Here is a 24,476-nt window from a genome sequence, read left to right as displayed (position 1 = left end):
CAACTCCCAGCATGCCTGAGAATGTTTGGGAGTTGTGGTTTTGCAACAAATGGAGGCACACTGGTTGGGAAACATTGTCTGTTTCCTAACTCAGTGTTTCCAAACCTGTGTGCCTCCAGCTGTTGCAAAACTATAACTACCAGCATGCACTGATAGACTGTGCATGCTGGGAGTTGTAGTTTTGCAACAGCTGGAGGTTCCCCCCTGTGAATGTACAGGGTACATTCACATGGGCAGGGGGCTTACAGTGAGTATCAGTCTGCAAGTTTGCGATGCAGCAAATTTTGCACGGCAGCTCAAACTTGCAGCGGGAAACTCGCTGTAACCCCCGCCCGTGTGACTGTACCCTAAAAACACTACACTACACTAACACAAAATAAAGTAAAAAACACTACATATACACATACCCCTACACAGCCCCCCTCCCCTCCCCAATAAAAATGAAAAACGTCTGGTGCGCCACTGTTTTCAAAATGGAGCCTCCAGCTGTTGCAAAACAACAACTCCCAGTATTGCCGGACAGCCGTTGACTGTCCAGGCATGCTGGGAGTTTTGCAACAGCTGGAGGCACCCTGTTTGGGAATCACTGGCATAGAATACCCCTATGTCCACCCCTATGCAAATCCCTAATTCAGGCCTCAAATGCGCATGGCGCTCTCACTTTGGAGCCCTGTCGTATTTCAAGTCAACAGTTTAGGGTCACATATGGGGTATCGCCGTACTCGGGAGAAATTGCCTAACCAATTTTGGGGGGCTTTTTCTCCTTTCACCCCTTATGAAAAGGTGAAGTTGGGGTCTACACCAGCATGTTAGTGTAAAAAAATAAATTTTTTACACTAACATGCTGGTGTTGCCCCATACTTTTCATTTTGACAAGAGGTAAAAGGGAAAAACGCCCCCCAAAATTTGTAATGCAATTTCTCCTGACTACGGAGATACCCCATATGTGGGCGCAAAGTGCTCTGGGGGCGCACAACAAGGCCCAGAAGGGAGAGTGCGCCATGTACATTTGAGGTGATTTGCACAGGGGTGGCTGATTGTTACAGCGGTTTTGACAAACGCAAAAAAAAAAAAAAAAAAAAAAAAAAAAAACACATGTGACCCCATTTCGGAAACTACACCCCTCACGGAATGTAATGAGGGGTGCAGTGAGAATTTACACCCCACTGGTGTCTGACAGATCTTTGGAACAGTGGGCTGTGCAAATTAAAAATTTTGTACAGCCCACTGTTCCAAAGATCTGACAGACACCAGTGGGGGGTAAATGCTCACTGTACCCCTTGTTATGTTCCTCAATGGGTCTAGTTTCCAAAATGGTATGCCATGTGGGGGTTATTTTGCTGTCCTGGCACCATAGGGGCCAGAGTTATTAATGCTTAAAGTGACAGTGGTCAGATGTTCAAAAAACGCTCTGGTCCTAAGGTGTAAAATGGCCTGGTCCTTAAGGGGTTAAAGGGTAGGAAAACTAATATTTTCCTGTGATTTTAGTGCTTTTCGTAAACAATTCAGGAGCAATTTGGTCTTAATTAATGATAATAAGTTGTTATTGACAAGGGAGATGAAATATCACACAATTCTCTTCATGGTAAAATGTATTGGCTTATAACTTCTAATATCAAATAAATACATGAATGAAAGGGTGAATGAGTATCCTCCTCCTCCCCCATTAACATCTTGCAGTGCACACTGGGAAAGACAGATGTTGCATAAAGCCAGCTAATAGTTGTAGTTATCCTGACAAGAATAGTAGTGTCACAGTAGCTGGAAGGCAATAGCTGAGAAGGCAGTATTCTCCTTGGTAGCTTTGGTAAAAATTTAGAGAGAGTCTCTAGGGGTGACTAAGACTTTATTCACCCTTGAAGCACTTTGAGTGTTCATTTTAAAGATACAGTCCAAATATAGGTATATATTCATAGGATCTTCATAGGTTGGTTTCCTGGGTAGAATAAGACTACTTAGAAGACATTCATTACTCATGGTTTGGTGTGCTATAATTCCCTATAGTAGGGTGTTAGAATCATTGCATTGGAAATGTGTAGCACTGGCTCAGGCCAGAGACAAACTAGGAGTCTAGTAGATTCAGAAAAGTTGTTGTTCAACTTCTCCTATCTGACTTGAAGCAAAACTCTCTCTCAGAGTCAGATTACAGATTTATTACATATTACTTTAAAATGAATTGATACCTGCTTGGGAGTGTATGTTTACTTCACACAATATTGTGAGACTCACTGTGAATGACCCAAGCTGACTAGAGTAGCAAATTTACTAGAACTTTTCACCTGACAGAGACAGGGTTAACTAACTTCTGCATTGAAGATGTGCTAGCAGAGAGAAGCTCATAGTAGCTCCATTACTGTCCTGAGACAGACATAGACTTGACTAGATTAGTCAGCCTATGGAGAGAAAGGCCGGACCCTGAGACTCCTTCCACAGGACCCTACAGAGGCCTCTCCATTCCACATTCCAGAGGTGGCTGCACAGAGGACATAAACCATTGCCCAATCATGTACTGCAGTGTATGCACTGGAAACCTTTCACTTGATGGCAAAAAAAAAAGATTATTCGGCCGACAGTTATTGAAAATGCATAATCACCGTAAACACATCCCCGTGACATCAAGCAACCATTCATTGTAATGGCAGAAACATATTTATTTATATACACATAGGTTGTATATATTCAGCGTCACATCTGTACATTCTATACATTTGCATCAGTGCCTGTCCCTGAACTGCTGGAGCTATGGCCAAATAAATAAACTTTATACCATCTTCTCTTCCAAATCAATGTACACTTTTTTCACATTTCACATTCATTTTTCCAAGTTAGCGCTGCCGGGTAAGATTTTTCTTTGAGTTCTTCTCTGGCTTTAGCAATATGATGTAACATTTTGGGAAGAAGATACAAGCAAGCAATCCAGCAGCGGATGACAGAATAGCAAAGATTTCCACTGCTGTAACATATTTGCCACTTGTACTAACATAAGCAGGAATGAAGCTCACCCAGACCATGACAAACACCAATAAACTAAATGTTATAAACTTTGTTTCATTAAAACTGTCTGGTAAATTTCTGGCCATAAAGGCTAAGACGAAGCAAAATACTGCCAGCAGGCCAATATAGCCAAAAGAAACTAGGAATGTAAGCTCCGACTCCCGGTTGCACTCTAAAATGATCTTGGTCATTACACTTTCCCTGTTTTTCTTTGTAAAAGAAGAAGCAGATGATAAAAACCCAATGCAGATAATAATCTGAATAATTGTTGTGAATCCAACTAGTATTCTCTGATGAGATGGGTGGAAATATTTCATCACACCCTGGTTGGGCCTTGACATTGTAAAAGCTAGAATGACAACTAAAGTCTTCACTAGGATACATGATATAGTTAAGACAAAGCTTATGCCAAATACTATTTGTCTAAGAACACACAGGTAACTAGAGGGTTCTCCAATGAATGTAAAGGCTCCAATGAAAGATAATGTCAACGACATAAGGAGCAGGAAGCTCATTTCTAGGTTGTTGGCTCTGACAATTGGGGTATTCCTATATTTTATAAACACTGCTAGAACCATAAGAGTCTGACAGATACCCAACCCAGCAGCTACAGTGAATGTGATTCCAAGTGGCTCTTCTAAAGACAGGTAATCTACCTCCTTGGGAATACATGCATTTCTGTTCCTGTTGGACCAGTAGTCTGGTGGGCACTTTATACACTCAGCAAAATCTACACAAAAAAATTTAATAAATAAACAGCAGATGTTAAAAAACATGTAATGACAATATTATCTGTCTATCTATCTACCTCAGGCATTGGGGACCTCGGGCACTGCAGATGTTTTAGACTACATCTCCCATGATGCTTTGGCAGCATTTTGGCTGTTAAAGCATCATGGGAAAAGTAGTCCTTGATATCTGTAGTGCTAAAGGTTGCCTATGCCTGCTCTACATATCTATCCAGAGGAGCTCACATTGTTTGTCAAATTGGTTGTTCACAGCTGGTTCACAGAACTAGGGACGTGTAAGATGCCTATATGGCTTCATTGAATTCATTAAAGGGGTACGCCACTGGCCAGAATTCGGAAGTAAATGTTCCGAACGCTGTTTTAGTTCTGCATGGGTCTGCCTCGCCCCTTGTGATGTCACGACCACGCCCCTTCAATGCAAGTCTATGGGAGGGGGCGTGATGGCAGTCACGCCCCCTCCCATAGACTTGCATTGAGGGTGTGTGGTCATGACATCACGAGGGGCTTGGCCGACCCCCACTGCGCGAAAACAGTGTTGGAACATTTACTTCCAAATGCTGTCCAGTGGAGTACCCCTTTAAGATGTGTATTCAAGTTCAAAGGCTCCCTGCACCTTCTTGAAGACACAGGCTATGTGATGATGTAATGGTGGCTGTGTCTTCAACACTCCACAGGATCCTGGCCTTCATAGGCCAGACTGGATGATAGCACTGGAGCATCAGGAGGTAAAGTATGCTTTACCGTGGTTGCTGGGGCTTTTTTTAATCGGGGGTCATTGTGTTTAATTCAGGGCACAGTGTGAACCATGCTTTTATTTGGAGGGCATAGTTTTAGGCTTTGTTCTATTCAAGGATGTAGTATGGTTTAAAATCATGTTTTATGGGTGAAAACTAAAGGAATATTGTTAAAATTATATAAGTTATTGAATGAAGGAAATGCTGGTGTCCATCCCCCATAAATCAGAAGGAAAAGGGTGCCAAGATTTTGGAAATAAAAGACCCTTTTACTTCTTTCACATTTTGTTATGGCTTTTGTGCTAAAATCAAGTATTCCCTCATCAAGTGACACTAAATACCCCATAAAAAATTGTAAGAAATGTTTGCAAATTTACTAAAAAGTGAAAAACTAAAATTTCACAAGGCCATAAGTATTCAGACCCTTTGCTATGACATTTGAAATTTAGCTCTGGAGGCCCCCGATTTCTGTTGTCTATTTTGACTTTATCTGAACAGTGCTACATTTTCCTATATGTTTTGTAGTGCTGAAAGTAATATCCATCCAGGAACAGTGTCTTAAGTCCCTAGAATAACCCCTGATATCATTCCACCCATGATGCTGCCACAACTCATGATCATATAGATCTCAAGAGCTTCCCAACTTATAATAGTAGATTTCCACCTCTCTAGGTTGCCCATCCCTATTCTATGCAGTATTATGGATTAGGATAACAACATGATAAAGTAAAAGAGTGGTGGTACCGGTTCCGTTGGATATTTCACCATCTGGGCATGGAATACAACTGAAGCAGCAGACTGGTTGTCCAGGTAAGATACTTTTCCTAAATCCAGGTTTGCAGCTTTTGTTGCACTCTGATAGTGGAGGCTAAGACAAGTAATTGGAAGCAATTATTACTGTGAAGTGCACAATAAACTATGTAAAGATTAAATTGTAAAATGCCTACATTAGGTATTCTAAAATCAATGGTGTAAACAGTAATACACTGATTTTAGAGGGGAGGGAATGGGCAAATTAAATAGAATTGAAGACACAGTAACAAAAAGCTCTACTGACTAAATAAACTCATAAAACTATTGGGAAACATAAAGGGGCTTCTTGGGATTACATAGAAAGGTTTGATTTATTTTCTTCAGAAACGCTTCTTGTCCATAGTCTATATCTGGCAGCTTAGCTCCATTCACTTGAATGGTTTTGAACTGCAATACCAGACACAACTGATGAATAAGAAAGGCAGTCGGGAATATATCAGGGTTTGTACCCAACACAGACTAGGGAAATGTTTTATATTTTAGCGCAAGGAGCTAGGTTGCATAACATTTTTTGAAATATCAACGGTCTGCGCTGAACTTGCCAATGGGTGAGAAGGGGGCACGACATTGCACATAGAGGGCATGGCCTTCCTGTGCACTTATTATTACAATCTAAGCTTGCAAACAAGGGTAAATAGTTAAAATCTGTCATAGGTTTATGAGACGACCCATGGATGCATCTCTCAATTAATCCAATGCGGCAGACACAGGCAGAATTTATGATAAGAGTGAAGGCTCTTGATTAAAAAAAAAATTGGGGGGGGGGATAAACTGTTACAGTACAAACCTGAGACTGGTCTCCATTCCACAAGGTCATCTGTTCATCAATCACTAGCTGATGGTCCATAATGGTACTGCCATAGTAGCTTCCTACCTTCTTATAGATTAGAAAGCCACTTTCACCCATCTGCCAGTTAACAATATCATACTTTGCCACTGAATCTCCATTTTTGTCAAAATGGTGATAAATTCCATCTATATCTGTTAAATTGACAGCTTTTAAGGCTTTTACCAACTGCAAAGAGAAAAGAACATCACAAAGACATTACATTGATATAGTGGTTGGCAATGTGATACTATGCAGCTTGCAGAATGCAGATGTACTGCTGATCCCCGCATTACAGGGTTGCCAGTGACCTATGGGGGAACCCCCCCCAATCAACCCTGTAGATCCAGTGGTCACTACTGACAGCTTTAGTGGGATCACAATTGTATATGACAGCCAGAGCCTTAATTACCTTCTCACCATGGACATATATGTCCAAGATAGTGTTGCTCACGAATATTTGAAATTCGAATTTTAATCGCAAATATTGAATATTCGTGAATTCGCGAATATAGCACTATATATTCGCAAATGCAAATATTCACTTTTTTTTTCTTTCTTCACAGTACACATCACAGTGATGTCTAGTGGTAGACCCCCCGCACCTGAGAGCTTTGACTTGCCGTCTGCTGTATGGACACTTGGAATGAAGCATCGTTTGGCAAATACTTCTCAGTGGGTGAGTGCAGCTTTTTTCATGTCTTCTGCTTTTCATGTTTTACACATAGAAACAGAATGTGTCGGCAGATAAGAACCATTCGGCCCATCTAGTCTGTCCAATAATCTGAATCCTATGAAACATCACAGTGATCACTGCATCCCTCTCTGCTTTTCGTATATGCGCATATTCGCGAATATTGAGCCCTCCCTTCTTTAATGGTATAGGGAACTAATGGTGTAGTGCAGTGGTCTCCAACCTGCGGACCTCCAGATGTTGCAAAGCCAACGGCTGTCTGGGCATGCTGGGAGTTGTAGTTTTGCAACATCTGGAGGTCCGCAGGTTGGAGACCACTGCACTAGCCCATTAGTTCCCTATACCATTAAAGAAGGGAGTGCTCAATATTCGCGAATATGCACATATATTTTCGCATATGCGCATATATTTCCGCATATGCGCAAAAAAACCGAATAAAATGAATATGCAAATTTTGCGAATGTATGACGAATATTCGTCCATATATTCACAAAATATCGCAAATTCGAATATGGCCTATGCCGCTCATCACTAGTCCTAGAGTGGGAAGGGATCAATTGGAGCTTTGCTGAATGTACAACATTCAAACTATATTGTTTACTTTACTCAACAGTTACAAAAACAGCATAGCTCGCGTTGTTAACTGCTTAACTACCTAAAACAGCCAGCTCAACTGCTTTCAGTTTTCCAACCATCTCTGCCAGCCACAAGCCATCAATCCTGGAGGTCCTTGATGTTATGGTAGGTGGGGGTCCCAGGTGTGGGGCCCACATCTAACAGACATATATTTCTATGGATATGCCATAAATGCCCTAGATGGGAATACCCATTCAAAGTCAAAATTGTCCTGCCTTTAAATCCATTGCCTAAATGGAATGTCTAGTGTAGCGGTCTTCAAACTGTGGCCCTCCAGATGTGGCAAAACTACAACTCCCAGCATGCCCGGACAGCCAATGGCTGTCCGGGCATGCTGGAAATTGTAGTTTTGCCACATCTGGAGGGCCACAGTTTGAAGACCACTGGTCTAGTGGGACAAAATTGGGTTATAAAAAAAAAAAAAGCAATACTTACCTCTGCTTGTTTTAGTTTAAAAAAATAGCCCAAGAGTATAAAATATATGAAACTAACCACATCTCTCTCTTCTTCTACAAAGCAGCTCCAATGGCTCATATGTACTGTAAGTTATCATGGCAGAAGAGTACGCAGAGAAAGAATCATAGAAGACATATAGCATGGTGGGCAACTTGTGTCATCAAAGATAAACAATTAAAATAATGCAACCATATAAAACCTAGCAAAACAACACACAGTAGACCATGTCAAAGCATAGACAACAAAAAGCACAGGGATGCAGCATTACCTGATAGGGTTGCAGATTGCTTCCTATTGTACAAGGCCCATTGTCACAAGACAATAAGCTATGGAGCGCATGTGCAATAGCATATACTGCATTGTAGACATTGTAGCTAATTCTCAGCTGTGACACATCTGTATATGTATTGGTCACTGATGACAGATCCTCATTGCCAGTGCAAACAGTCATGTTGTTTTGTGGTTTAGTATGGTCAGGCCAGGAGCACTTGAATATGTGTTCCCAAAATGATTTTGTAATACTATCTACAGGTTCCTGATGAGTGTTCAGCTGCAATAGGAAATTCTTAAGGCCTGGAATGCGCCCTGTGGGTATTGCTAATCCCAAAGTGCCACTAAAAAAATTGGTATGCTCCTTTTCTATGGCAAAAGCAGATGTGCTCCAGCCTTCACTTGCCAGCCAAGTTCTGCCAGTAATATTTTGCTTGGCTATCTCCCAAACCAGTGGTACTAAGTTGGTGTCTCCAGAGAATACAATGATAACATTAGCTGAGGATTGTTTTATAGTTTCAACAACCTGCAGATATTTAGTCTTGGAATATACTAAAGGAATTGTCTCTGAGAATGCAATACAGACTCCAAGCCGTTCAACCTGCTCAGAGAAGAGCTGGACTCCAACATTCCCATAATCATTGTCTTCGGCTAAGGTGCCAACCCACTTCCAGCCAAAATGTTCTACTATGGCCGCCAAGGCAGTGGTCTGAAATGTGTCACTTGGTATGGTACGAAAGAAGGAAGGAAATTCATGTTTATTACTCAGAACATTGATGGAGGAAAAGTAGCTGACCTAGAAATGAAGAGAATGGAAGAAAGGATTCTTTCACTTAGAAGCGTAACAAGAATGCTGTGTGGAGGTTTCACCACAATGCTGAGTGAGCTTTTAGCTTTCATTTTGGAGGGAACAATGTGCAACTAATAGTAGTTAATATCCATTAAAAGATGGATATATGGGCACCCAACTGGTAGGATAGGGCCATCATTAGGATCTTGGAGAAATCTGTCTAATTTACACGTCAGACATTAGTCTGGCTTTCTCTTCATTATCCACTATCACTATCCATTATCTCTCTGGGGCCTCATAGATGCCTATGAGTCTGGGTATGGGCATCAATCATTTTACTCTCTGGAAGACCATTGATAAGTGAAGAGTTCAAACAATTGCCAACTTACCAAGACCAAGATCAGAACACAAGAGGCTATAAAGGTCTCCAATAAACCTTAAAGGTACTCCGCCCCAAGACATCTAATCCGTTGGATAGGGGATAAGATCTCTGATTGCGGGGGTCCCACCGCTGGGGACCCCCGCAATCACGGCTGCAGCAACCCAGACATCCGGTGCACGGAGCGAACTTCGCTAGGGGCCGGATGACTGGTGATGTGGGGCAGAGGCTTGTGACGTCACTGCCACGCCCAGCTCGTGACCTCACGGCCACACTCCCTTAATGCAAGTCTATGGGATGGGGCATGATGGCAGTGAAGACACGAGCCTCTGGCACTGCACCCGATGTTTTAAACAAACGCCGGGGGTCCTGCTGCTGGATAGGGGATAAGATGTCTAGGGGCAGAGTACCCCTTAAATTTCATTACAGATCCTGCAGGTAGTTCTGACTATTGACAAGTTTGTACAGATTTAATGTACATGGGAGGTGTGCAGGAAGAAAACTTTTCTGTCCAGAAAGAACATCATCATAATACAAAAGGTGGTCCACAAACAACAGGACATCTAGAATACAGCGCTCTGGACTTTTTTAAGGTGAAGATGAAGTTTACTAAAAACAAAAGGCAGCATTTCATAAGAAGACTAACATCAAGAGTAAATGATGGCAGAAATAGTGGTGGAAATGTTATTTTTTGAAAGCTGCTGTTTTGTTTTGAAGCCCTTACAATACTGTATATAAAATCCACTATGAATTCTTCATTGTACCAGAGCATGCCTCAGACTTATAGAAGACCATTAGTCAGGCAGTTAAAGCTCAGCTACACGTGTTCTTTGCAACATGACAGTAAGGAACCTTAAAGGGGTACTCCGCTGAAAAAAAAAATTTTTTAATCAACTGGTGCCAGAAAGTTAAACAGATTTGTAAATTACTTCTATAAAAATCTTAATCCTTCCAGTACTTATCAGCTGCTTTATGCTCCACAGGAAGTTCTTTATTTTTGGAATTTCCTCTCTGTCTGACCACAGTGCTCTCTGCTGACACCTGTCCATGTCAGGAACTGTCCGGACTAGCAGCAAATCCCAATAGCAAACGTATCCTGCTTTGGATAGTTCCTGACATGGACAGAGGTGTCAGCAGAGAGCACTGTGGTCAGACAGAAAAGAAAATCAAAAAGAAAAGAACTTCCTGTGGAGCATAAAGCAGCTGATAAGTACTGGAAAGATTAAGATGTTTAAATAGAAGTAATTTACAAATCTGTTTACCTTTCTGGCACCCACCAGTTGATTAAAAAAAAAAAAAGTTTTCCAGAGCAGTACCCCTTTAAAAAGAAAAACACCAGTTCACATGACTGTGTCTAAATATACATTTATGTGTACCTCTGCTTTCTGTAGTGCACGTTATTAATATATTTGAACATTACCTTACCTGTGGATAGTAGTAGGTGCCCAATATCCTTGCCATTGCTATGGATATAACTGAAGCTGATTCACCAATAACTGCAGATAATGTAGACTTCTCCTGGCATTGATAGTTTGGTATATCTTTTGCTTCAGCTTCGGATCCAGAGATCAGCGAGAACATCTGTTTTATTGTTTCTGCTATATTATCACAAGTGTCATAGATTGCATAGCCAACTGATATATTAGGGAGCAGGTAAATGTTATTATTAATCTGCTTTATGGCATAGATCATAGTCCTGATCCAACGGAAGCTCCTAAAATCAAAGCTAAAGATACATAAACATTACCTTATTTTTCATATTATAGAAAACATGCAAACAAAACACAAAGGGGTTAATTCACATGATGATGATTTTTTTATTGGGCTCTTAATTACAAAATTTACAGAACAATATATGTTAAGGGTGTATTCAAAAGGTACAGTATCCTGCGCATATTTGATGATGCAGATCGTAGTGTAAACTGAATGACTGAACACAGCATCAAATCTGCAGCTTCAAATATGCACAGGATACTGTACGAGTGAATACACTCTTAAAAGGGTTATCCAGGAATAGAAAAACAGAGCTTCTTTCTATCAAAAACCTCTCCCTGTCTGTCCCCAGGTTGGGTGTGGTTCTGCAGCTCAGTTGGATTGAAGTGAATGGAGCAGAGTTGTAAAACCACACCCAACCTGGAGACAGACGTGGAACTACTTTTGAAATAAATTAGGGGTTGTTTTCTATTCCTGGATAACCCCTTTAATGAGCTTTAAAACACACGTGGAGCATAAAAAGAGTAAAACTGAAGGCATACTGTGTATTTTCTAAACTGTAGCATGTCATTATGGTGCAGAATTGTTGCAGGTTTTCACACTTGATTTTACCTTTTTAATACATGAAGTGAAATCCACACCCAAGTCTTCCTGTAACACATGCAGATTAAGTTTGCTATAAAATCTGCACCAAAAATGTTCAGAGTGAAAAAAACGTAGAAAATCAGATTCAGGGATGTTTATTCAGCAATACAGTAACATTTCAGTTGGTTATAAACAAAAAAAAGGAACCTTTCCATGGACAATCGCCCTCTTCTAACACTCAACTTTATCATCACATGTCAGTTCCTTCCTTTATAGTCTGTGTATTGTGTAGTATGCTGTTTGATGTTTTGTGTTGATGTTTACGTCTGATATTTTCGGCCTTAAAGGGGTACTCCCGTAGAAAACTTTTTTTTTTTTTTTAATCAACTGGTGCCAGAAAGTTAAACAGATTTGTAAATTACTTCTATTAAAAAATCTTAATCCTTCCAGTACTTTTTAGGGGCTATATACTACAGAGGAAATGCTTTGCTTTTTAGATTTCTCTGATGTCATGACCACAGTGCTCTCTGCTGACCTCTGCTGTCCATTTTAGGAACTGTCCAGAGCAGCATATGGTCAGCAGAGAGCACTGTGGTCATGTCATCAGAGAAATCTAAAAAGCAAAGCATTTCCTCTGTAGTATATAGCCCCTAAAAAGTACTGGAAGGATGAAGATTTTTTAATAGAAGTAATTTACAAATCTGTTTAACTTTCTGGCACCAGTTGATTTAAAAAAAAAGTTTTACACGGGAGTACCCCTTTAATATCAGCAGATTTTAATAAAAAAATTCCTGGAAATACCAACTATAAAAATGCAACAAAAGACAAGAGGGAAAGCGCTATCAGTGTGATAACGTTAAATGCAATATAATGTTTAGAAGCAAAACTGCTCACCAAAGTGAGTTGTACTACGACCAAGTACAACTATGGTGTAGGCTGGAAGTTAACCCTCAACGGGTGAAGTTAGGCAGCCGTTCCTGGCAACACAGGTAAAGCACTCATAAGAGGATCCCTCCAAGGAACAGCACAGTAATCAAACCGGCGCTCATAGACTTCAATTGCAAAATGTTCCTTATTTCCCGGCATGCAACGCGTTTCGCTGGATAACCAGCTTCATCAGGCCTGATGAAGCTGGTTATCCAGCGAAACGCGTTGCATGCCGGGAAATAAAGAACATTTTGCAATTGAAGTCTGTGAGTGCCGGTTTGATTCCTGAGCTGTTCCTTGGAGGGATCCTCTTGTGAGTGCTTTAACTATAAAAATGGAATAACAATTCATCTTACAGCCATAAAAATGACAGCCATAAATTTAATGTGCGTGTGCACTAATGATCATTTTATCATTGAATTCAGTAAAACTCAATAGTAAAAAAAAAAAAAGCCTGATTATTAGATTTTTTGAGCAGTATAAACAGAGATATCTGGGAATTTAACAGTCCAAGGCCCAAAATATGGTCTGTGAACATGCGTAAGTCTAACAACTTGGAGGAAATGCTGTAAATGAAGTAGGTTAGAAATCAATCAATCAAGGCCTATCTGACTATGGTCATATATCCAATATTCCTCTGGCACAGAACTGTAAATAGCACATAATATCAAAAGAGCTAAAAAGCTTCCGTTATTACCTGTACCTCACACCAAGTCTTCCATGGTCTCCTCCTTCAGATGCAAGGACTTATTAGTATGTTTGCACAATGAACTCCAAAAAGTGTGAGCAAAATGACTACATACAAAATCTCACTTTTCTCTCAATAATCCCATATATTTACACACGATCAGCTTATAGATTGTTATACCTGCTTGTGAAAACAACATTCGCTAAACACTCATCCTGTACATAGGCAGCTTTAAACAATATATTAATAGTTATATATATATATACAGTGGTCCCTCAACATACGATGGTAATCCATTCCAAACGGACCATCGTTTGTTGAAACCATCGTATGTTGAGGGATCCGTGCAATGTAAAGTATAGGACAGTGATCTACAACCTGCGGACATCCAGATGTTGCAAAACTACAACACCCAGCATGCCCGGACAGACAACGGCTGTCCGGGCATGCTGGGAGTTGTATTTTTGCAACATCTGGAGGTCTGCAGGTTGAAGACCACTGGTAGAGGAAGTTGTACTCACCTGTCCCCGCCGCTCCGGACCATCACCGCTGCCCTGGATGTCGCTGTCGCCACGTCCCAGGGGTGTCCCCAACGCACCGGCAAGGCCTCTGCTTCCCCCGCATCCCCGCTCTCCGTCGCCGCCATCACGTCGCTACGCACGCCGCTCCTATTGGATGACGGGACGGCGTGCGCAGTGATGTGATGACGACGATGGAGAACGCCGACGATGCAGGGGATCCTGAAGAGGACGCTCCGGAGCCCCGAGGACAGGTAAGTGATCGTCAGCGGACCACACGGGGCACCGTAAACTGCTATCCGGCGGCAGCTGAAGCAGTCTGCGCTGCCGGATAGCCGTTTATCGGGGACATCGTAGGTCGGGGGGGTCACTGTGTGTATATATATATATATATATATATATATATATATGTGTGTGTTTTGAATTTTATTTCCATATTTTAAAAAAAATTATAGGCAAGAGATATAACAGAACAATTGTTTAAATGTCTCCTTAGTGTTTTTTTCCTATAAAATACAATGTTAAATATTATGACTAAAATATTAATATATTCAGCATAAACAACATATGAATAGATGTTTTAAATTATATATAAAGTATATGTGTGGGTAAATGTGTGCAATTTAAAGGTGTCCTTCTACATCCAGAAATCGAAATAATTGCCCATAGAATAAAAACACCCACCTATTATCACACATTTGAGACTCCGGGTTTGAAGTAAACATTGTAGAACCCATATTGTTAGATCTTTGGACTGGGAAGACTCCTCCAATCACTATATCTCCAGAGCTGAATATGCCTGGGATTACATTGGTGTCTAGTCTACAAGAAGGGAACGTTATTTCACAAAGACAAACACGATACAACAGCAAATGCAGCATGTAACAGAACATCTTCATGATTTATGAGATCTCCTACACCAAGCCCCCATTTATACCCTCCAGAACACTTGTCTGCTCAGGTTTAATTGTCCCACAACTTTGTTGTCAGGCCCTCTGGGAGATTCCGATATGGATGCACAACCTGACAAGAGTTTTTCCTGTCAGTCCTGATTATATGTGATGTGAGTTCTTCCCACCAGAGAGATTTTCTCGGTAAATTAAACAGAGGGCGAATTGTTGTGTGTATTTTAATAACTCCAAGAACACCTTGTACATGACGTGGAGGTATGAAATATGTGCTTAGACTCAAATCTTATCAAAACGGATGGTGTTAGTCATGCATATAACAATAAACAATATAAACAAAACTCATGTTTTATTTTAGTGAGATAAGAGTTAGACAAAAACATATCAATGCACAAGAACAAAAAGTTTTAACACAATTAAAAAAGTCTGAATGAAAAAAGGCAATTAAGTAACTATAATTTTAATGGAAAACATACAGAAATAATATTTAAAATAACTGCTCTGCCACTTTACACTCTCAGGCATAGTCCCTATGTCTGCATCTTTCACCGCCCCCACCCCCACCTATAACATTGCTACTCTTATGTATTTACATGTGGATCCTGAAAAACCACATTCTGGTGTTGCCTAGAGTGGGGTACAGAAGGAAATCCCCAGTTTTTCTTTACCTCGTACAGATATGAGGACTTTATGGTCATGGTCCATAGATAGTCTTAGATTGTGATAGTAGTGTAGCCAGGGGTGAAGCTATAGCGGTAGCAGAGGTAGCATTTGTACCGGGGCCCTGGTGCCCAAGGGGACCCCAAAGCACATCTGTCCCATAAGAGACCAGAATTATAATAGGCATACGGGGGCCCTGTTGCAGATTTTGCATCAGGGCCCAGAAGCTACAAGCTACGCCTCTGAGTGTAGCCAAAGCAGAAATAAGGTCATACAGGCAAAGAAAGAACGTAGTGGCACTCACCAAGTTCGTTGCTTCATCGGTTACTTTTATTCCATAAGAAAGTGCAGTGACATGGGCGGCATCAGATCCAGCCGGACCGGGACGCCAGTGCGTTCGCTTGCTGGGTTACAATTGTTTCACACTTGCTCGCTTCAACAGAACCCAAAGCAGAAATAAGGACACATGTCAAGAGCATGGTCACAGAACGTAGCCAAAGTCTTAACCAGGAGACAGACTACAGGTACCAGGCAGACAATCCAAAGCACAAGGAAAAGATTGGTGAGGGATGCAGCCAGGGTCAGTATCAGGAGGTTCTACAAGTACCACGTGAAGTGTCCAAGAAGGTAACCATGAGTGAGATCTGGAACCAGGAGATTACTATAAGTACAAGATGAAGTATTCAAAGTGATAACCAGGGGCGAGAAACAAAGCCAAGGTCATAAATAGGAACAAGACCAAAAGTACATACAGTACATACAGCAGAACCAGGAAGGAAAATAATTGAATTACAATGCAGTGAGTGTAAAAACTGACTGGGGAATAACAGAAGCCATTGAGCTTGTAAAAAAGCTAAATAGCCAAAGAAAAAGTACAGTACATACAAATCTGTGTGGACCTTACAGAAAAAAAAGATATTTAAGACCAAAGGGCACAAGAAATAGACAAGGAAAGAGTGGCATATGTGTCTCTTGCTCAAACCTTGCATTCACTTTCTTCCTGCATCTGCTGTGCTATACAGGGTCTTTTCATCTAATCACTGCAGGCTGCTCTGTAACCCCTCCTCTCTGTTTTCAGACGGGAGTCTGATAGAACAGGAGTGAGCATAGAGGAGTGCTAGTCCTATCCTCACTTACTGGACTTTGTCCCTGCCGATGCTTGAGCTGGGAAAAAGATGATGTTGCAGCTAGACAGGATTATGTACTGGATGGTAGGGGGGCCCTAGTGATGTTTTTTTTTTTTTTATAAGCCATGATTTCTATAAAAAGGAAATAACATTTTCTTGTGAAGTATGTTAGAAAGCTCAAGGTTTTGCCAAGATGTACAACATATGAAAAGTTTTTGAATCTGCCCATTTAACAGCAAAGTGCAATGGGCCTCCAATGGACTGTCAGATGTTTCAAATATCTCTTGTGCAGCACCCACCTGTCTCAGCTGCACAGAGCAACGATAGCTCTGTTTCTGAAGACTCACTACCACGGGGCCGGAGTATCGTGACATCACCACTCAGCCCCTTGTGACGTCACGCCCTGCCCCCTCAATGCGAGTCTATGGGAGGGGGGGTGATGGCCGTGTTAGGGTCGAGTACCCCTTTAAGGCTTTAGCCATGGTAGTTTAAGAAAAAAATCTCCATAATCTGTTGGTTCTGAACAGTTAACCATGAGAGCAGTTAGCGAAACTGCTCATAAGACTTGTTGATCTGCTCCATTTAGCCATTACTCTGATATGCTAATGAGAAGCCCAGAAAAATCTTTCAAGTTTTATAAAATCTTAAAGATACAATCCAGTACTACCAACATGGCCACACATTTTGGAGAAGGCAAATCAGTACCAAAATCAATAGAAATCTCAGATAAAGGTTCTTTTGGAATTAGTGATGGCTAGATAAGACCCAAGGGTGCCTGCAAAAAAATACTTGAAATGGGCACGAAAAGTACAGGATCCTACAACTCTTTGGTGTATTGTCTTCAGATAAGTCCAGGACTGCCTGGAAAAGCAAAAAAAAAAAAAAAAAAAAAGAAACTCTTAATGAAATTCTTGAAATAGAAGTGTGTGCCTCTCTTTAAATGGACCTACACAAAAAGTAGCTGCCACTACACAATTTGGATTGAAGACTTGAATTTAAACCTAAGGCAGTGAAAGTGAAGGAACACATGACTTGGGTCAATGGCAAGAATTTCTCTGGAAAAAAAAAATGCACAGGCAATATTTATCTTCTCCACTAAAGAGTTACTAAACCCACACTAAAAGAAGAAACATCAACTTAAAAAAATGTTGGGATCCAGATGATGGAGAAGCAAATGAAAAGCAGGATTTGAAATGCTTATAGGCTTGTAATGCGATGTGAGACTAGTCATGGACCAGTTGTGGACAATTCAGCCCCACAGAGATTTTGGATTCATGGTGAGTTCTCTAGGAAAAATTATATACCCCAGAAAAGGCAGTTCTTGCTGCTCAACTTGGCATACAAATTATTCTCGCCAAGACAGAGCAAAATAAAATGAACATGAAGTCGAACAGCTAACATTGGCTGATGGAGGCTGATGGAGACTGAAAAAAGCACACGCTGCTACAATGTAAAGTAGTGAGTGCACAAAACTCTATAAGGGTTTGTTCAAACTACGTAATTAGCCCTGAATTGTGCGTTGGAATTCCACGGTGTGAACTGCTAACATTAGTGTGAACGGGTCTTTCGTAGAACCGTTCACACTGCGGAATTTCAGCGGCTGACAATTCCGCCGCTTAAATTGATCTGCGCAGAGAAAGAACATGTTCATTCATTGTGCGGAAGTCCGCGAGCACTGCATAGCCATCAATGGTGATGCCGTAGTACCGCGCGGTCCTACCGCCGAAGTATGTCGATGGCGGCCGCCAGATAGAATCTCCACTCGCGGAATTCTACGAGTGGAGTTTTTGTTCAAAATACTTAGTGTGAACATACCCTAAGCCATTGATGTCTAAACCTTGGCAACAAAAGTGCAACCCCTAGGTAGAAATGTCCAAATTAGGACAAAAGTGTAAATATTTTGTGTGACCACAATCATTACAGTTGTCATTTTGGAGGTGTGTTTGAGGTCATTATCATGTTGGAATGCTGCCCTGTGACCCAGTCTCCAAGGGAGGGGATCCTGCTCTTTGGGCTTTTTTGTGCTTCAACTTTATCTTGATCTTGCACGCCGCACCCCGTTAAAATCAGTCCCCGGAGTGTGTTCGCTCCGGGTCTGATTACTGTCGATCACGGGGCCGGAGCATTGTGATGTCACGGCTCCGCCCCCATGTGACATCATGCTCCGCCCCCTCGATGCAAGCCTATGGGAGGGGGCGTGACATCTGTCAGGCTCCCTCCCATAGACTTGCATTGAGGGGGTGGGGCATGACGTTACACGAGGGCGGAGTCATGACGTCACAATCTTCCGGCCCCGTGGTCGGGAGCCAGAACCTCCAGCACTCCCGGAAGCAGATACAGGTGGGTGCTGCATGCTATATTGCGGGGGTGCCCAGCGGCGGGACCCCCGCGATCAGACATCTTATCCCCTATCCTTTGGATAGGGGATAAGATGTCTAGGGGTGGAGTACCCCTTTAAGTAAACCTCAATATTTTTTGACCGTATTTTTTATCAATTGGGCCTGTTTATCATATGTACTCAAATATACAAAACCGTCATTTTTCTTTTTTCTTCGTCTTAGCTGTTCTCTCAACATTTTCTGTTCTCCAACCCTTCTCACTTCACTTTCTCTATACCCTCTCTCTACAAATTTTTTAACCAACATTTCTTTATTTTTAAAATATTCCTCTTCAGAACTGCAAAGATTCCACACTTGATAATTTGAAAATTATGTTTTGATTAGATCTTTTTGAGGTTGTCCTCACTAAGAATTTATTTTCGTTTTGGTGATGATTATTTTTTACAGTTGCAAGGGACTTCGATGGGGTCCCCAGTGGCCCCATCTTTTGCTAATATTTTTATGACAAAATTCGAAGAACTATTTGTTAATTCATTCCCATATAATAGAAACATCGCCACATGGGTTAGATATGTGGATGATGTTTTTATGGTATGGGAGGGTTCTCGAACTGAGTTGGATTTTTTCGTTCAAACACTTAATCAGTGTCATGAATTAATTGAGTTTACAGTAGAGGCCAATCTCCAAACAATCCATTACCTTGATGTAGAGGTATATAAGGAGGGGACAAGACTTGCGTCCACTCTTTATAAAAAAGAGGCAGATAGAAACAATTTATTGTCTAGAAAAAGCTGCCATGCGCCACAGACATTTAAAGGTATTCCAAAAAGTCAGTTTATAAGGGCCAGAAGAATATGCAGTTCAGAAGAGGAATATTTCAAAAATAAAGAAATGTTGGTTAAATGTTGGTAGAGAGAGGGTATAGAGAAAGTGAAGTGAGAAGGGTTGTAGAACAGAAAATGTCGAGAGAACAGCTAAGACGAAGAAAAAAGAAAAATTATGGTTTTGTATATTTTAGTACATATGATAAAAATGCCCAATTGATTAAAAATACAGTCAAAAAATATTGGGGTTTACTTAAAGGGGTACTCCGGCGCTTAGACATCTTATCCCCTATCCAAAGGATAGGGGATAAGATGCCTGATCGCGGGGGTTCTTCCCCTGGGGACCTCTGTGATCTTGCACGCCGCACCCCGTTAAAATCAGTCCCCGAAGCGATCCGGCCCTGTGATCGACAGTAATCAGACCCGGAGCGAACACGCTTCGGGGACTGATTTTAACGGGGTGCGGCGTGCAAGATCACAGGGGTTCCCAGCAGGGGAACCCCCACGATCAGGCATCTTATCCCCTATCCTTTGGATAGGGCATAAGATGTCTATGCGCCGGAGTACCCCTTTAAAGCTGACCAAAAATTCGGCAAAATGTTTGACAAGACCCCCCGTTTCACCTACAAGAAAGGGAAATCATTGGCCAATAGTTTAGTGAGAGCAGATATTAAGAAAAAGAATATATCTAAACAAACGTTTTTGAAAGCTAAAAATAAGGGTACACACGCATGCATGTCTTGCTTTAATTGTTCGAGTGTCATCAAAAGTGATCACAACCTACACCCCCTCTATGGGACTAAATTCCCGGTAAGAGGTTGGTATAGTTGTGAAACAAAACAAGTTGTATATCTGTTAAAATGCCCATGTGGCAGAATTTACGTAGGTCAAACCATGCAGTGTGTTAAATTCCGGATTAGCGAGCATTGTTCGGTAATCCAGAATGCGCTCGCCAGAACATCAGAGAAACTGGAAGAAACAAATAAGTATGGTGAGACGGGAGTAGCCAAACATTCTGTTAAACAAAAACACAGAATTAGTGAACTCAGGTAGGTGGTCATAGAAGAAGTGCAGGGTTCCTCTGAGAATGAAATAAAAAGGAGATTGCTCCAGGGGGAGGTCTATTGGATCGAGACGCTTAATTCTTTGAATCCTAATGGCCTCAATGAGTCCTGCAACTTTGGAGTATATCTGTGAGAATACATCTATATACTGTTCCTAGATTGTAACTGTAGAAGAAGTTGTTTTCGTTCTACTTTTATTTTGTACTTACCATAGGATTTTAATTCTGTCATTCTCGTTTCTAGAAATGAGTTCTCGCAAGATAGTTTTTTCCTATTTAATGTGGTGATGGAAGCACAATAGGGATACTTGAGGAAGGAGGCGTCTCCTCTGAGAAGGAAGGATCTTCAGCAGGAGGAGGCCCTGAGCATGGGCTGAATACTTCCAGCTATAAGAAGAGTGTCTAGCGTGTCCGAGAAGGTGCACCTTGGGTGATAAATGTTTTTTGTATTATATTTTCTTGCTATGAAAATGGAATTGTGGATCTGAAAATTATTCACTAAAGCATATTAAGAAAACAAAGTTTATGGTGTGTTGTGTTCAAATTTTTTAGGGCCACTGATTCTCCCAAAACCATCCAGGGCATGCAGAAATGTCAAATTTCTTTGGGCACTTGAGACTAATGTAAAGAGTCCTGTACAACATATTTATTGACCAGATTGAACCATCTATTAATGGGAGGAGGCGAAGTATCTTTCAAGGTTATAATCACTACTTTGCGGACACAGAACAGGAGAAAACGGATAAGAAGACACCTAGGAGAACCCGACTCCAAGCCATTGATCAGATCCAGCAAACAGACCTCAGGGCTGAACACAAATGGAAACTCCAGATGATCCGCTAGAAATTGAATCACCTCTCTCCAGAAGTTAACACCACAAGAACAACTCTACACCGCATGTAAAAACGATCCTCTATCAATCAGACAACGAAAACATACTTCTGGAGGGGAAACACCAATACGACAGAGTTTAACTGGGGTATAATAAAGACGAAGAATAAATCTCGACTGAATTAGCATATCTCGGGCGCTAACCACCATGGCATAGTATGTCAATGTAACCTCTTTTAACTGCTCCTCTGAGAGATCAGGGATGTCCTCCACCCATTTTAGATAAGCCCGGTCAAACAGGTCTGGATTTGCAGACTGGAGCATGGCATATGCCTGTGTCAGTGGCTTGGCGAGGTCGGTGGCACCCAGGAGCAACTCCACCTCAAGGAAGGCTGGGGCAACATCCAGGGAGCCAAACTGCGCATGAACCGCATGTCTCAGCTGGAGATACCTAAAATGGACACTCTGAGGGACATTATTACAGTCACGCATATCTTCAAAAGAAGGGGAAGTATTGAATCTCCTCAAACAGGTGCATAGCAAATTTGACTCCATGATCACTCCAAGACCCAGCCGCCTCCAACTCCTATAGGTGTTCCAGATGAAGGGTACCCCACCACAGAGGTGCTCTAGGAGAAACGGCTGGCTGACCACCGACCAAACCGCAGTCACAGTCTTAAGGGAGAAGAAGGAGTATATCTATACAGTGCATTAGTCTCATACGAACCCATGATGGTACCAGCCAAAGCCATAGTCACATTAGAGGGGTCCAGATCGATCCACCAGGCCGCGTACACCAGCTGATATGCTAGAAAATAATTGTGCATGTTCGGAGCCACTAAGCCACCCTGCTGCTTCGGCACCTGGAGCAGCACCTGACCCAGTCTTGGAGACTTGTCCTCCCAGTAGAAGGATCTCAGTGCACCATTCAATCTCACAAAGAAATGCTTAGGGGGAATCAGAGGCGATAGTTGGAAGACATACAGAAATTTAGGGAGATAAATCATTTTAAAGATATTAACTCTACCCGCCAATGAAACCACAACTGGTTCTAAATTAAGGGCCAAAAAATCAATTAGACCACTTAGACATGCTGAAACCTCCACACCCAGATACCGGAACTGAGCAACTACCTGTAGACCATTTGGAAAAGAAGGTAGAAGACTTTCCATTCTAGAGAGAGGCATAAAGAATGACTTCGCCCAGTTGGCCCACAGGCCCGAAAAGAAGCCAAACCGGTCAAGGAAGTGAAACAACACCAGCAAAGAACCCTTCACATCAGCCAGATAAACCAGGGTATCATCTGCATACATGGAAACCTTCTCCTCCAAGGGTCCCCTATGCAAGCCATGAATAGAAGGAGAGGCCCAAAAGGCCACCGCCAATGGCTCCACCACTAAAGCAAACAAAAAGAGGGATAACAGGCAACCCTGTCGCGTACCACGCACTAAAAGAAATGCCGCCGTAACTTCAAGATTAGTGTGAATCCGGGCCCTAGGACTATTATATAGCAACCGTACCCAGGCTCTAATTTCTGGGACCAAACCCAAGAACACCCAGCAGGCACCAGAGATATTGTCATTCCAGTCAAAAGCTTTATAGATATCGAGGCTAACAACATAACCAGCAAAGACATACCCCTCTGACGCAGCAATATTGAGCTGAAGCCTTTTCACATACATTTTCGTAGCCCTGCCCACCATGAACCCAGTCTGGTCAGGATGAACGACAGAAGTAATGTCTATTAGCCACAATTTTAGCCAGGATTTTGATTCCACATTAAATAGAGAAATTGGGTGATAGGAGTCCAGCATAGTTGGATCGTTACCTGGAAGAACTACAATCAATGCCTCGCTCATAGAATCCGGAAGAAGCCCAGATTTGTAGGCCGCCCGGTAGAGAATCAGCAAAATAGAGACCAGCCGCTTCTCGTTCATCCTATACCAGTCTCCTACCATACCATCTAAGCCAGGAGTTTTCCCCACAGGTAGAGTATTAGTAGCCAGGGCAACTTCCTCCGCTGAGAAAGGGGCATCTAAGGCCGAGGACTGAGCTACAGTCAAGGGGGTAAGCAACAAACCCCGAAAAAGGGTAGAGGCACCCGCAGGCTGCGAATAAAGGGCAGTAAAAAATTCCCGAAAGATATCATTTATCACTAGCAGGTCTGATTCCAACACCCCATCAAACGCCCGAATACAGGGAATAGAAACTACAGGATGGCTCCCTTTAGACAAGTATGCCAAAAGTATCCCATTCTTATGCCCAAAATCAAAGAGGGCCGCCTCCCGATCCACCAATTTCTTTTGAACCCATGTTTTCTGTAAAATCAAGAGGGCCCTCTGAGCCTTAACCCTAGCCTGCTCCGCAGTGGGGGAGGGATCCCGCACCAATGCCACTTTCAGCACCCTATTTCAATCTGCAACGACCATCCCTTAGCCGCATACACTGCCCTCTGACCTGCTACACCAGACATAAAGGCTCCCCTCACAGTAGCCTTATACGCATCTCACTGAACTAGCTTATCAGGATGAGAGCCATTAAGCTCCCAGAAACTACTATGCCCCACTGCCAAGGCCTCAGCCACTACCTCATCCTGAAGCCACCCCGGGGGCATGCACCAGACCTTAAAGGAGGGACGGGGACCCAAAGAAAGAGAAAGGACTATGGTTGAATGGTCTTTGCACTGACAGGTTGACCCCCACCCCTTCAACCTCTGCAACGATGCTGGCAGCACTTATACGTATATTTCCTAAAGACAACCTCTGGATTTGATGCTGAGCATGTGAACTCATGTTCTTTGGTCGACCGTGGTAAGGCCTGTTCTGAGTGGAACCTGTCCTGTGTTTGCACACCGTGCTGCAGCTCAGTTTAGGCTTAGCAATTTTCTTATAGCCTATGCAGTTTTTATGTAGAGCAGCAATTTTTTTTAGATCTTTAGAGAGTTTATTGCCA

The 24,476-nt window shown here is 42.1% G+C and overlaps 1 protein-coding gene across 1 annotated transcript; it reads right to left on the bottom strand.

Moving 5' to 3' along the window:
• Nucleotides 1-2,825: 2,825 nt before the first annotated feature.
• On the bottom strand, nucleotides 2,826-14,537 carry LOC130360988 (extracellular calcium-sensing receptor-like). The gene is made up of 6 exons (XM_056563548.1): nucleotides 14,457-14,537; nucleotides 10,767-11,067; nucleotides 8,171-8,968; nucleotides 6,078-6,305; nucleotides 5,222-5,345; nucleotides 2,826-3,724 (listed from the first exon to the last, which is right to left on the bottom strand). The coding sequence occupies exons 1-6, from the start codon at nucleotides 14,507-14,509 to the stop codon at nucleotides 2,826-2,828; spliced, it is 2,403 nt and encodes an 800-aa protein (XP_056419523.1). The 5' UTR covers nucleotides 14,510-14,537.
• Between the last annotated feature and the right edge of the window lie 9,939 nt (nucleotides 14,538-24,476).

The sequence above is a fragment of the Hyla sarda genome, chromosome 3, assembly GCF_029499605.1.
Source record: "Hyla sarda isolate aHylSar1 chromosome 3, aHylSar1.hap1, whole genome shotgun sequence".
NCBI classification, from domain to species: Eukaryota; Metazoa; Chordata; class Amphibia; order Anura; family Hylidae; genus Hyla; species Hyla sarda.
This window is presented reverse-complemented; position numbering and strand designations above follow the sequence as displayed.

Coding starts and splice junctions, on each gene's coding strand:
- LOC130360988 (XM_056563548.1), bottom strand. CDS start 14,509: ATGGGTTCTACAATGTTTACTTCAAACCCGGAGTCTCAAATGTGTGAT. Junction 8,969..10,766: donor GCACCTACTACTATCCACAG/GTAAGGTAATGT, acceptor CTTCATTTCTAG/GTCAGCTACTTTTCCTCCAT. Junction 5,346..6,077: donor GGAATGGAGACCAGTCTCAG/GTTTGTACTGTA, acceptor TACTTGTCTTAG/CCTCCACTATCAGAGTGCAA.